The 13,462-nt window shown below is 41.0% G+C and overlaps 1 protein-coding gene across 2 annotated transcripts in view; it reads right to left on the reverse strand.

Annotated features, from left to right (window-relative positions):
* The window catches only part of LOC128689022 (D-beta-hydroxybutyrate dehydrogenase, mitochondrial-like), a 199,000-nt gene extending 186,507 nt beyond the window's left edge, over positions 1–12,493 (reverse strand). Inside the window, exons 1-2 of one of the 2 annotated variants that reach the window (XM_070087386.1) lie at positions 12,344–12,493; positions 7,517–7,543 (exon numbers count right to left, since the gene is read on the reverse strand). In XM_070087386.1, coding sequence (XP_069943487.1) covers positions 7,517–7,543; positions 12,344–12,490 — 174 coding nt within the window. In that variant the 5' untranslated portion in view covers positions 12,491–12,493. The remainder of the gene's footprint in view (positions 1–7,516; positions 7,544–12,343) is intronic. The other variant, XM_070087387.1, reaches the window with a different exon arrangement.
* Positions 12,494–13,462: the final 969 nt, after the last annotated feature.

A 13,462-nucleotide genomic window follows, 5' to 3' on the forward strand; every position in this document is an offset into this window, starting at 1 on the left:
TTTCTGAAATATTAATTTTTTAAATTTTATTTGCAAACATAAATTATTTGTTAATGTGCACCGTTATAAATCAACAAAATTTATAACAGTCACAAATTGTTAAAATATCATTTTGCAAATATTAAATGTTTAAAAAAATCAATAAAATGTGAATTGATGTACCGCTACCATTGGCTTACTTGCATTTTTTCTTACTGCTGCTTGAATCTATAACTCATAATTTATTTGTAGAATATATAAACTGAAGACGAGCTTAGGAACAGTTCCGAATAAAGAAAATAAATTTCTGCAACTTCCGTTACATTTTGTTTCTTTTAGGGAAATGATACAAGGTAAGTCAAAGAGTAAATAATGGACTGAAAGACAGCTCTCGCCTACACAGCCATCCCTGAATACTGACTAAATCCTTATACTTACTTGTGCTGGGCTAAAAAGCCCGCCTATGACCGGGTTTATGTAAGTTACTAGATCGTATCTTGGTTCTCAACTGCGCAGTCAATTGAACTACAATACGTCATAGTATACTTACCCTTATTAATAACCCAGGTATCAGTGTCTTGATTGAAGTAGACGTGTTCTTTGAAGAATGTCGCACAACACTCCGTCAGGATCGCAACACTTGTTGTTACACACTGTTCATCAAGTATTGTTTATTAATCACTGTCTTATCACTACAGAAGCTGATCACACTTCTGCTGTGTTCTTTGAGATACTTTTATGCACAAAAACGCACGGATCAGTGTTCTTTGTTCATTATCCCGGCGTCAATGTGTCCCTTGGCAGGGTCAAAAGCAATCTAAGCTAAGAACGTCCCTCGCCGCACTTCGCTTGCCCCCAGATACAAAGAAAAATCTGACATAGCATATTTCCCCTGCTTGCTAAACTTCCACCAGGAAACAAAGCAGAATGCTTGATTCTTACTGTCTGGGCATAGACAACAATGTACACTATCTTAACATGGTAATAAAGTGGGTGCAGGATTTTCCTTAATTGTTCTGCTAAGGTAAGAGATTGATTGATTTCATTAAACTACAGTATTTGCAACACTGGTCTCTTGCAAGGAGTCGCATGACCCGTAACTGGTACACGCTGGTTAAACATCTGTTTGTAATTACTTGATGTGGAAGTAAACAAGATTCTTGCCCTTTCTGAGAGGGCTGGGTCCCTCAGGGCTGAAAAGGGCTGAAGGGGCTGATATCCCCCTCCTGGAGAAAATTTCTCCACAGTTTCCCTTAGAGACTTCAATCTGCATCTTGTGAAGCTGAAGTCTGGTGGAACATTGACAGGTTAGGAAAATTGAAAATCAACTGACTATTTGCTTCCCAGGAAAATAGTTATGGAAATTTTGTCTTTTTCATTTTGTATCGGAACTTACTTGATAACTTAATCTAACCTATCTTGACCAAATATAACCTAATCTAACTTCACGTAGTTCTGCCTTGCCAAATAACCTAACCTAACTTAATCTATCCTAATCTACTATAGCCTCACCTAACCTTATGTAGTTTTGCCTAGCCTAATAACCTAACTTAACCTTACCCAACTCAGTTGTGTTAATTGCATCAAATTACTTAGCAATCAGGAATTTATATTGGAATGACCATGAAGATTAATTCCAATAACATTCACTGGAGATCAGTTTAGAGATAATTTAATGCAATGTTATACAATAAACACAATAACATTTGTAAGATTTACAAAGTAAAAGATTTTACAAGCATCATGAACTGTTGTGTTGCCTGTGTTACAAGCATCAAGAATTGTTTTGCTTGTGTTGCAGGCATCAAGCATTGTGTTGCTTGTGTTGCAGGCATCAAGCATTGTGTTGTTCGTGTATTACACGTTTCATGTGTCTGTGGAATGGGAGGCATTCAAGTTCGATCCAAGGGAAGGAATAACTCCAGTTCCTTCGATCAAGAACCACCCTCCTTCCTCACCGGCATGAAGGGGGCCGTCGGTCAAAAAACTGTAGCTCGTTTGTTTACCGTCCGATTTCCTCCAGTTTTGGTGCACAATACAAAGTGTTTTCACTCTTTCTTGAAAATATTTATCAGAAATATACCTCAAACAACAACTGAGAAAAGAATGATTTACTGAAAATGCCCTTGTGTAAAAATTTATTCCTATATGGGACGACGTAAGGTTGTTTGGACACTTGGTGCCGAGAGAACAATGTTAATACGACTTTCTAAAAGTATAATGTCCTCTAAATGTCTCATCTTTATTTCACAAAAAAATAAAGTTTGTTAGTTCTTGGAATGTTGCAAAATATCTGCCCTTTACTCCCACATAAATCTCAAAATAATTGGAATATTTCCCAAAATATACCACCAGTAAATAGAGAAATCATTATTTTACAATTTCTGTGAATGTTATTCCATTTAATTAAGTAATAAAGAAAGAATTATTTACATTAGGTGAATAAGTTACTTCCGAGATATTGGCCTGGAACGCCAGCCGACCCGCCTTCTCGATTTTTTTTTTTTTTCGCGAAAATCGCGTTTGTTTGGGTGTATTTCTTAGTAAACTGATGTTCAAAACATCGTTTTCTCTTACTCAGAGACCAAAGAATACGACATGAGAGGATTCACTCATTTACATCGAAATATTCCCGATGGTCTCTCGCCATATTATGGCTTATTTTATTCAGTCTAGAGTATATAACATGTTTGTATGTTATTTATAGTGTTTATTATATCATATTAGATCAATTCTGATAGATAAATAAGCCGTAGAGTTGATATATAAGCTGATATAAGCGTAATAATGAAGTGATTTCTCCTGGCTCTCTGGAGCGGGAATACTGCCGAGTGTTCCCAGATGGTTCCTGATAATCTCCACCTACTGTTTTATGATGCCAAATAGTCAGTTATTATATTAGAAAGAATAATGCAAGAAAAAACAATAAAAACAAGGAAAAAATTCCAAAATATATATGGGCTGTGAGCAGACTCGCTACTCACATCACCGTCACCATACCTGATATAAATGACTATAATTTCTTGTAGAAACGTCGTAGAACGTTGTTTCTGGTACCATTGTGTTGCCAAAGAGTTAAGCTATTTTTCGGTATAAATAACTCAATTTCCATAATTTTTCGATTTTTTTTGAGAGCGCGCGGAAAACTGCCCGACGGCCTGAAGGCACCTCCCTAGATGAGTGTCGACAAGTCGCATTCACGGTAGACTATGGTGTCGACAATTTACACTCACAGTAGACTACGACAAACAGGAAAAATTACACAAATCTCCCTCACATAGAAGAGAGAGGAGCTTACAACAACGTTACAGTCCGACTTAGACCATTTACAAATTACTGTTGTAGTCCCGGTATTGTGCCTTTTTGTTCTATGGAGAAGACTGCGTCGCAACGCGAGCGTTCTCAAGACCTGTGCATTAATTTGTATAGCAGCGTGTTTTTTCAGGGATTACCGGACGGGGGCTCGAGTCTTCACCTCACCTAGCACTATAATCCACAATACTTTACTCTCCTATAAATATAGAACAATCTATATTAGTTTGCTCTCCCACATAAATTATAAATAATCTACTCTGGAGATTTAAACATCTTCGATGACGTGGGGCGATGTTGAGCTGTGCTAAATTACGCTTCCACTGCCTCTGTTATATCTCTGAATAACAGGAAATTGTGGCTGGGGATCCCGGACATGATAGGGCTGCGGTCGAGGCAAAAAGTTTTGAATGTGCCCAAATGTGAAGAAGAAAGTGCGGATGAGGTTAATGTATAAAGAAATCTTGGACCAGGTAATTAGACTTGAAAACTTGTCTTGGTCGGCTTGGCTTTTAGTTCTTAAATGACACGAGAGTTTTGTTGAAGAAGATAAATTGTTTTTGTAGGATAAATTGCAGTCCATACCTGTGAGGTCTCTCTCTCTCTTTGAAAATTTACAAGGGCAATTTTTTTTTGCAGCATCATGGAGTGTCTGTCTGGGCTGATAGACAGCAACGTCATCAAGTGACCTCATCCGGGTCGATCGACAGTAGCGTCATCACGTAGACTAATCTGGGTCAATAGACAGCAGTGTCGTCAGGTGACCTGATCTGGGCAGATAGACAGCAGCGTCATGTGGACGGATCTGGGCAGATAGACACCAGCGTCACCATGATCTTAGCGTCTTTGATCTCAGTGATAGTCACCCAGATTGTTTTCAAAATAAAATGGTCTTTTTCATATACGGTATAATAATGTCGCTGTAATACTGTAACCAAACTAGTACAGTTAGGCGAGATTCAAAAATCTATCCACTTAAATTACCGTCGTGGGTAAGCGCTAAACCAGCAGGAGTCATGCAGCGCCTTAGAAACAGTAGGCAATCAGAATCGATTGAACGAGGAGGATGGTATCTCTAATTTCTTACCCTTGATAATTACTTACTCTTGAAGGGTACATACTTAACAGACTAGGTGCAGATATATAAATCTATATTGTAGGTAGAGTCAGGTATATGATTATATTCTTTCAGAATATACAAGCTTTTTCAGACATCTACAGAGAAATTTCACGAGCACAGACTTGACCTTAACATTACTGCGAGGAAGAAAGGAGCTTACGTGTGTCTTGGTTGACACTCTGGATGACACCCTGGCTGTGTCCTGGATGACACCCTGGCTGTGTCCTGGCTGACACCCTGGCTGTGTCCTGGCTGACACCCTGGCTGTGTCCTGGCTGACACCCTGGCTGTGTCCTGGCTGACACCCTGGCTGTGTCCTGGCTGACACCCTGGCTGTGTCCTGGCTGACACCCTGGCTGTGTCCTGGCTGACACCCTGGCTGAGTACTTGAAGCCACGTATATATTACGATGAATTAGGACATTTATATGAGGAAAATGTCCTCGGTGTTTGCCTTATACTCAGCCTGAACTGGGTATAAACTATTAATCTGCTGAGTGTTACTGTTTATGTACTCTGGATGTATGCCTCTGGCATAAGGTCTTTATTTTAATAACTAAAATCGTTAGATATAGATGCCTGGATTACGTAGAAATATGTAATGGCAGTAACATGAGCCCTTGAAATTATATATTTGAGACTAATGTCACTGATAACATTATGTATTCTTGAATATTATCATATAAATAAACTGGGTGATGTACACGATATGTTCTCAGAATTGTAAAGCATATTTAAGACTTGGTCATGGTGTTTTTTTTTTTTTTTGGGGGGGGGGGGTCAGGAGAAACGGGAAAGTTTCTGCTGCTTCAGGTATCAGTCACATGATGTGGCATAAAGTGAACTTTTTTGGCCACTTGTCAGTGACCTTTTCCTGACGTACCGGTCCATCCTATCAAGAATTAGATATCACCTCATAAAATGTAAAAAGGCTCACCGCATAAAAATGTCTTTAGAATTATTGGCAATAGTTTAAAGTAAAGCCTATTGACTGTAGCTGTCGATAGGTTTTACTACCAAAAATAAGTATTAATCTCTCAGGTGTATATACACTCAGAAATACACTCCTCTCGGTGTATCTGCACTGAGATATGCGTACCTCTCACTGGATATCTCTAATAGTTATAGCCATACCCAGAATTTTTAAAGGGGTTGAGGGATAAGCCAGCGGAAGGCCTCTACCAGATGACCAAGAGCTCCAGCTGCGGGTCATCATATGACTAAGACTCGCGTCAGGAAACACTTGTCATGCCTCTTGACAAACCTACTTAGCCTAATCAGTGTATACAATATATACAATAAAATATGCATGCATCTCTGTAAATGCACATAACGAGCAATTGTTCAACCAGAACAATGGCTTCTATAACATAGCTGAACCACTTGCCAAGAAACTTCTTCATTGCTATCCCACATAAGAACATAGGAATGGAAGAACACTGCAGGTCTGCTCACAAACTTATCCAATCTCCCTTCCAAGTTACCCAAGATTTTAGACTCTATAACCCCACTCGGTAGATCATCAGATGCAGCATTCTCCACCTGACCTCAACATTCTGAACCTGACTATAAATACTCACGTACCTTCCACCCCAGGTAAATCTGTTTGTGGTATAAACCTTGGTAATAAATACCGACAAGTTGGTTTAGAAAGACACGTAAGCAAACACTATGACATATTTATTAGAAAACGTTTCGGTCCTGGGACCTTGATCACTTCTAACATACAGAGGTAGAAAAGCATTATATATATAGGCAGAGGTTGTTTTGATAATTACCTGCCTCGCATGGGCCAGTAGGCCTTCTACAGTGTTCCTCCATTCTTATGTTCTTATGTTCTTATGACATTCCTCAGGTCACGTGCGTGACACCTCACTCTCCGCCTATATATATAATGCCTTTCTACCTCTGTATGTTAGAAGTGATCAAGGTCCCAGGACCGAAACGTTTCCTAATAAATATGTCATAGTGTTTGCTTACGTGTCTTTCTAAACCAGATCTGTTTGTGACTTGAAAAAGCTCACTGTGTGGGCGAAACGTTGTCAATAAAGGATCACATTAAACTGCATATGTGTTTATATTTCCGCGAGCGCATATATACGAGATGTTTATTCATGTGTCCGTGTGTACGTTTCTATGCACTGCGGCCTTAATACTAGCCATCAACATGGCTGTCAACATGGCCGTCAATATGGTCAATTAGAATGTCAAGGAATGAGAACGTTCCTTGAGTTTCACAAATGCATTTTTATTTAATGGAATAAAGTAACTTATTTATCAATTTATGCCTCGAAATTTTACCAACGTTAAAAAAAATCCACACTACACCTAGGTAAACTCAGTTGACTCTAAGCCATCTCTAGTAGTTTACGTCATACTGTAGTAACGTTTACCTTCTACACTAATAGAATCAGTTTACAATTTGATTTAGAAAACTAATGATTAACTGTTATCAGAGTAGTTCAGTAAATTAGCACCAAAATAAAAATATTCCGAAACTATATTACTCGATTAAAAAGCCGAGGGACGATTTTAGTTTGACCTGAGATACGGAGGCGCTTAAGCATCAGGTATGTACACACTGACCTGTGTATTTATCATTGTGTATATACAGAGGACTGTGTATTTCTCATTCTAGGTACACAGAGGACTATATTCTCTCATTATATGTACACAGGGAACTATTTCTCAGTGCCCGAAATTCCCTGGCATGATAGTGGCTTTCTTTGTACTTAAATCAATATTATAATTACACATTGTAACCTTTGCAAATAAATAAAATCTTTATTCTTTTATTCTTTATACAGAGAACTGTATATTCTCAGCGTACGTACACAGAGAACTGTTTATTTCTCAGTGTAGGTACACAGAGAACTGTGTATTTCTCAGTGTAGGTACACAGAGAACTGTGTATTTCTCAGTGTAGGTACACAGAGAACTGTGTATTTCTCGGTGTTTACAAACTGTGTTTACTTTTATCCATAAATATTGTTTGCATTAAAGTTTCCTTGATAATGTCCAGGTGAATTGCAGTTATAATAACACACCTGCAATCCTTAATTAATCCTGACAAACTAACACTCAAACAATCGAAATGTTACCTTACACCAGATCCTCGGTACTGCACAGGGAATTACCTGGAGTTTACCTGGAGAGAGTTTCGGGGGTCAACGCCCCCGCGGCCCGGTCTGTGACCAGGCCTCCTGGTGGATCAGCGCCTGATCAACCAGGCTGTTGCTGCTGGCTGCACGCAAACCAACGTACGAGCCACAGCCCGGCTGATCAGGAACTGACTTTAGGTGCTTGTCCAGTGCCAGCTTGAAGACTGCCAGGGGTCTGTTGGTAATCCCCCTTATGTGTGCTGGGAGGCAGTTGAACAGTCTCGGGCCCCTGACACTTATTGTATGGTCTCTTAACGTGCTAGTGACACCCCTGCTTTTCATTGGGGGGATGGTGCATCGTCTGCCAAGTCTTTTGCTTTCGTAGTGAGTGATTTTCGTGTGCAAGTTTGGTACTAGTCCCTCTAGGATTTTCCAGGTGTATATAATCATGTATCTCTCCCTCCTGCGTTCCAGGGAATACAGGTTTAGAAACCTCAAGCGCTCCCAGTAATTGAGGTGTTTTATCTCCGTTATGCGCGCCGTGAAAGTTCTCTGTACATTTTCTAGGTCGGCAATTTCACCTGCCTTGAAAGGTGCTGTTAGAGTGCAGCAATATTCCAGCCTAGATAGAACAAGTGACCTGAAGAGTGTCATCATGGGCTTGGCCTCCCTAGTTTTGAAGGTTCTCATTATCCATCCTGTCATTTTTCTAGCAGATGCGATTGATACAATGTTATGGTCCTTGAAGGTGAGATCCTCCGACATAATCACTCCTAGGTCTTTGACGTTGGTGTTTCGCTCTATTTTGTGGCCAGAATTTGTTTTGTACTCTGATGAAGATTTAATTTCCTCATGTTTACCATATCTGAGTAATTGAAATTTCTCATCGTTGAACTTCATATTGTTTTCTGCAGCCCACTGAAAGATTTGGTTGATGTCCGCCTGGAGCCTTGCAGTGTCTGCAATGGAAGACACTGTCATGCAGATTCGGGTGTCATCTGCAAAGGAAGACACGGTGCTGTGGCTGACATCCTTGTCTATGTCGGATATGAGGATGAGGAACAAGATGGGAGCTAGTACTGTGCCTTGTGGGACAGAGCTTTTCACCGTAGCTGCCTCGGACTTTACTCTGTTGACGACTACTCTCTGTGTTCTGTTAGTGAGGAAATTATAGATCCATCGACCGACTTTTCCTGTTATTCCTTTAGCGCGCATTTTGTGCGCTATTACGCCATGGTCACACTTGTCGAAGGCTTTTGCAAAGTCTGTATATATTACATCTGCATTCTTTTTGTCTTCTAGTGCATTTAGGACCTTGTCGTAGTGATCCAGTAGTTGAGACAGACAGGAGCGACCTGTTCTAAACCCATGTTGCCCTGGGTTGTGTAACTGATGGGTTTCTAGATGGGTGGTGATCTTGCTTCTTAGGACCCTTTCAAAGATTTTTATGATATGGGATGTTAGTGCTATTGGTCTGTAGTTCTTTGCTGTTGCTTTACTGCCCCCTTTGTGGAGTGGGGCTATGTCTGTTGTTTTTAGTAACTGAGGGACGACCCCCGTGTCCATGCTCCCTCTCCATAGGATGGAAAAGGCTCGTGATAGGGGCTTCTTGCAGTTCTTGATGAACACAGAGTTCCATGAGTCTGGCCCTGGGGCAGAGTGCATGGGCATGTCATTTATCGCCTGTTCGAAGTCATTTGGCGTCAGGATAACATCGGATAGGCTTGTGTTAGTCAAATTTTGTGGCTCTCTCATAAAAAATTCATTTTGGTCTTCGACTCTCAGTCTGGTTAGCGGCTTGCTAAAAACTGAGTCATATTGGGACTTGAGTAGCTCACTCATTTCCTTGCTGTCATCTGTGTAGGACCCATCTTGTTTAAGTAGGGGCCCAATACTGGACGTTGTTCTCGATTTTGATTTGGCATAGGAGAAGAAATACTTTGGGTTTCTTTCGATTTCATTTATGGCTTTTAGTTCTTCCCGCGATTCCTGACTCCTAAAGGATTCTTTTAGCTTAAGTTCGATGCTTGCTATTTCTCTGACCAGTGTCTCCCTGCGCATTTCAGATATATTGACCTCTTTTAGCCGCTCTGTTATTCTTTTCCGTCGCCTGTAAAGGGAGCGCCTGTCTCTTTCTATTTTACATCTACTCCTCCTTTTTCTTAGAGGAATAAGCCTTGTGCATACATCGAGTGCCACCGAGTTAATCTGTTCTAGGCATAAGTTTGGGTCTGTGTTGCTTAGTATATCTTCCCAGCTTATATCGGTTAGGACTTGGTTTACTTGGTCCCACTTTATGTTTTTGTTATTGAAGTTGAATTTGGTGAATGCTCCCTCGTGACTAGTCTCATTTTGTCGGTCTGGGGCTCCATGCATACATGTCTGAACCTCAATTATGTTGTGATCTGAGTATATTGTTTTTGATATGGTGACATTTCTTATCAGATCATCATTGTTAGTGAAGATGAGGTCTAGTGTATTCTCCAGTCTTGTAGGCTCTATTATTTGCTGGTTTAAATTGAATTTTGTGCAGAGATTTAAAAGCTCGTGTGAGTGTGAGTTTTCATCAGAGCTGCCTCCTGGTGTTATTACTGCAACAATATTATTTGCTATATTCCTCCATTTTAGGTGCCTTAAGTTGAAATCCCCCAGGAGCAAGATGTTGGGTGCAGGAGCTGGAAGATTTTCCAGACAGTGGTCAATTTTTAACAGCTGTTCCTGGAATTGCTGGGATGTTGCATCCGGAGGCTTGTAGACTACCACAATGACTAGGTTTTGGTTCTCGACCTTTACTGCTAAAACTTCCACTACGTCATTTGAGGCATTAAGCAGTTCTGTGCAAACAAGTGACTCTGCAATGTACAGGCCAACCCCCCCCTTTTGCCTGTTCACTCTGTCACATCTGTATAGGTTGTAACCTGGGATCCATACTTCGTTGTCCAAGTGATCCTTTATGTGGGTCTCAGTGAAAGCCGCGAACATTGCCTTTGCCTCTGCAAGCAGTCCACGGATGAAAGGTATTTTGTTGTTTGTAGCTGGCTTTAGACCCTGTATATTTGCAAAGAAGAATGTTATCGGACTGGTGGTATTGTTGGTACTGGGGGGGGATTTTTTTTCCGGCATTAGTATCTGTATCTGTTGGTTTGGAGTGGAGGCCATCGACTGTGGTTCCACTCCAGGAATGACTGGATTTGGTGTACGATTTCTGCCATTTCCTGCCAGTTTTTTTTCCTTCCTGGCACTAAAAAACCTCTCCCTCTTGAGTGGCTGTGGCTACCCAGGTTTTCCCATGGCCTGGATGTTTTGTATCTTTTTGTCCCCTTTAGATGGTATGCCTGGCAATTTAAGTTATAGCACAGTCTTTCCTGTACTGAAGAGGTACACATTTCAGGGTGAAAAAGCTTACAGGAAGGGAGTTTGCATTTTCCTGTTTTCATATGGGCATGGCATTTTCTAGGGTGGTCATAGTTGCATGTCCCATCTGTTTTTCCAGATTTCCCATGCCAGCAGATACCAAGTGCATAGTATGTGCACAGGCTTGGTTTCCGCTTGCCTTGGGTTTCTGTGACTGTATTCCCTGTTGGTGCATGTTTCCCTGTCTTACTTCTATCCTCCCTAGCACCAACAATGGAGCTCCCACCAGTTGTTTTTGGTAATTTATCCTCACTATTGCTATTGGAGTCCTCTTGTTTGCTATTTCCTGCGGTATTTCTAGTTTGCAATATTGGTTTTATCTTATCTTTGACTACACTTGTTTCCCTACTATGGCTCCTGTCCCCTATGAGGTCATTTATATGTATTCCTTCCTGCGTATAATTCCCGACTACCTGGACAATATCTCCAGCTTCACCATTTCTGTCTCCCAGGACAGTATCTCCAGCTTCACCATTTCTGTCTCCCAGGACAGCACCTCCAGCTTCACCATTACTGTCTCCCAGGACAGTATCTCCAGCTTCACCATTTCTGTCTCCCAGGACAGCACCTCCAGCTTCACCATTTCTGTCTCCCAGGACAGTATCTCCAGCTTCACCATTTCTGTCTCCCAGGACAGCACCTCCAGCTTCACCATTACTGTCTCCCAGGACAGCACCTCCAGCTTCACCATTACTGTCTCCCAGGACAGCACCTCCAGCTTCACCATTACTGTCTCCCAGGACAGCACTATCAGCCCCACATTTACTGACTACCAGGACATCACCTCCAGCCTTACAGTTTATGACTACATGGCCAGTATCAAGGGCAGTACCATTCAGCCCAGACATTTTATGTTCCCATCTGTTGTAGAAAGCTTCCAGGTTTTCTATGAAAGCAGCTTTGATGTTGTCCTCTTTTAATACCCTTGTGATTTTAGTCCACAGATTTTCCTCATTTGAGCATACCCAAAAACACTTCTCTGTTTTAATACTGCTTGTAGCTAGTTCTGGGATATCTGCACAAGGGGCGTGACACCAATTTCCACAAAAATGACAATTTATCCATGTGGAAGCCCGTTTGTTTGACTGACCACAGACTACACAGGGCTTCATAATGATTTGAATGGTTGATTTACTGCAATTCTACTAGCAACCTCTTGAAAATTCTATTAATAACCTTAAATGAAGCTCTAGCTATTTGTATTTCTGTTTCTAACTCTTTTTGTATATTGGACAGCTTACCGTCACGTTCCTGATTTTTAATGTTTGTGTTTATAGGGCGCCTACAACCCCATCCGTTTACAGTCTGCTTTATTGTCCAACGAAACTGTTTGAAACCAGTCCCGGGTTCGGACCAGTCAAGGGTTCGGACCAGGCAAGGGTTCGGGCCAGTCGATCTGCTCTGATCAGTGGGTCACTTACGTGTATACGGCAGGTATCACAATAAGAACACCGGTTGAGATAATGTGGCCAGGATGACTGAGGAGTTGAAAGACAAACAGCAGCATTAGATAAAGATAAAGATAAAGATAAAGATAAAGATAACGCCGCACGCTTGCCGCACATGCCCTTGGAACTAATCTTATCATTTCAGTTTTATGAGCTAAAACCCAGTCATGTTCAAAATTCGAACTCTTATTAATTTTGCTTTGGATAACAGGTTTAGACGCTATGGAAAACTGCATGGAAATGTGTATATATACATCAAATTGTAGGTTAGTTATAATTAGTGGAAATTAAGAGAGGGTAAGCACCTAGCCTGGGTCCACCATGTGGTGTATCAACAATGGATTAGTAAGTAAGTAAGTAAGTTTATTCAGGTATACACAAATACAGTTACATAGAATTATCATACATAGCAGCATATGTGTAGAGAACCTAGGATAACCCAAAAAAGTCAGACAGAGTGACTTATTTCCATTGGGGTCCTTTGGATAACGCTTATATCTGATTAGCTGTCATCTGTGGTAGTGCAGTCAGCTTCAGGGAGATTTAAAAGTGGGGGACATGTTTTGCAGCACTTACTGCCGCACCCTGGGACATGACTGATACCTTTATCATGCACAAGTACTCAACACGCACTCAACCTGTGAAAGGTTTACCTAGAGTTTACCTGGAGAGGGTTTCGGGGGTCAACGCCCCCGTGGCTCGGTCTGAGACCAGGCCTCGTCACAAGATGAACATAACGATGATATACAGAGCAAAGCAATCATAGTACTAGGGGGAGAGAGCACAACTTTGTAGTACCCACAGTCAGTGGCCAGGCGTCAAACACCTTTTATTGTACAGCAATAAAGGAATGGAACAGACTACCCGCACATGCCAAAGCCAGTCATAGCATGAACCAGTTCAAGAAGACTGCCAAAAAGTGTCTGATGAATGAAGCTACAGAAAGGGAGGGGAATGATTTTCTATTTTTTAGCTAAAATACGTGTAAATTTTACCTTATTCCTAGTAATGACCCTCGTATTGTAGATAGTCTTAATGACCCTCGTGTAGTAGATAGTCTTTTTAGTATGATAATAAGATGTTATCTTC

Source organism: Cherax quadricarinatus, chromosome 21 (genome assembly GCF_038502225.1).
Source record: "Cherax quadricarinatus isolate ZL_2023a chromosome 21, ASM3850222v1, whole genome shotgun sequence".
Taxonomy (NCBI): domain Eukaryota; kingdom Metazoa; phylum Arthropoda; class Malacostraca; order Decapoda; family Parastacidae; genus Cherax; species Cherax quadricarinatus.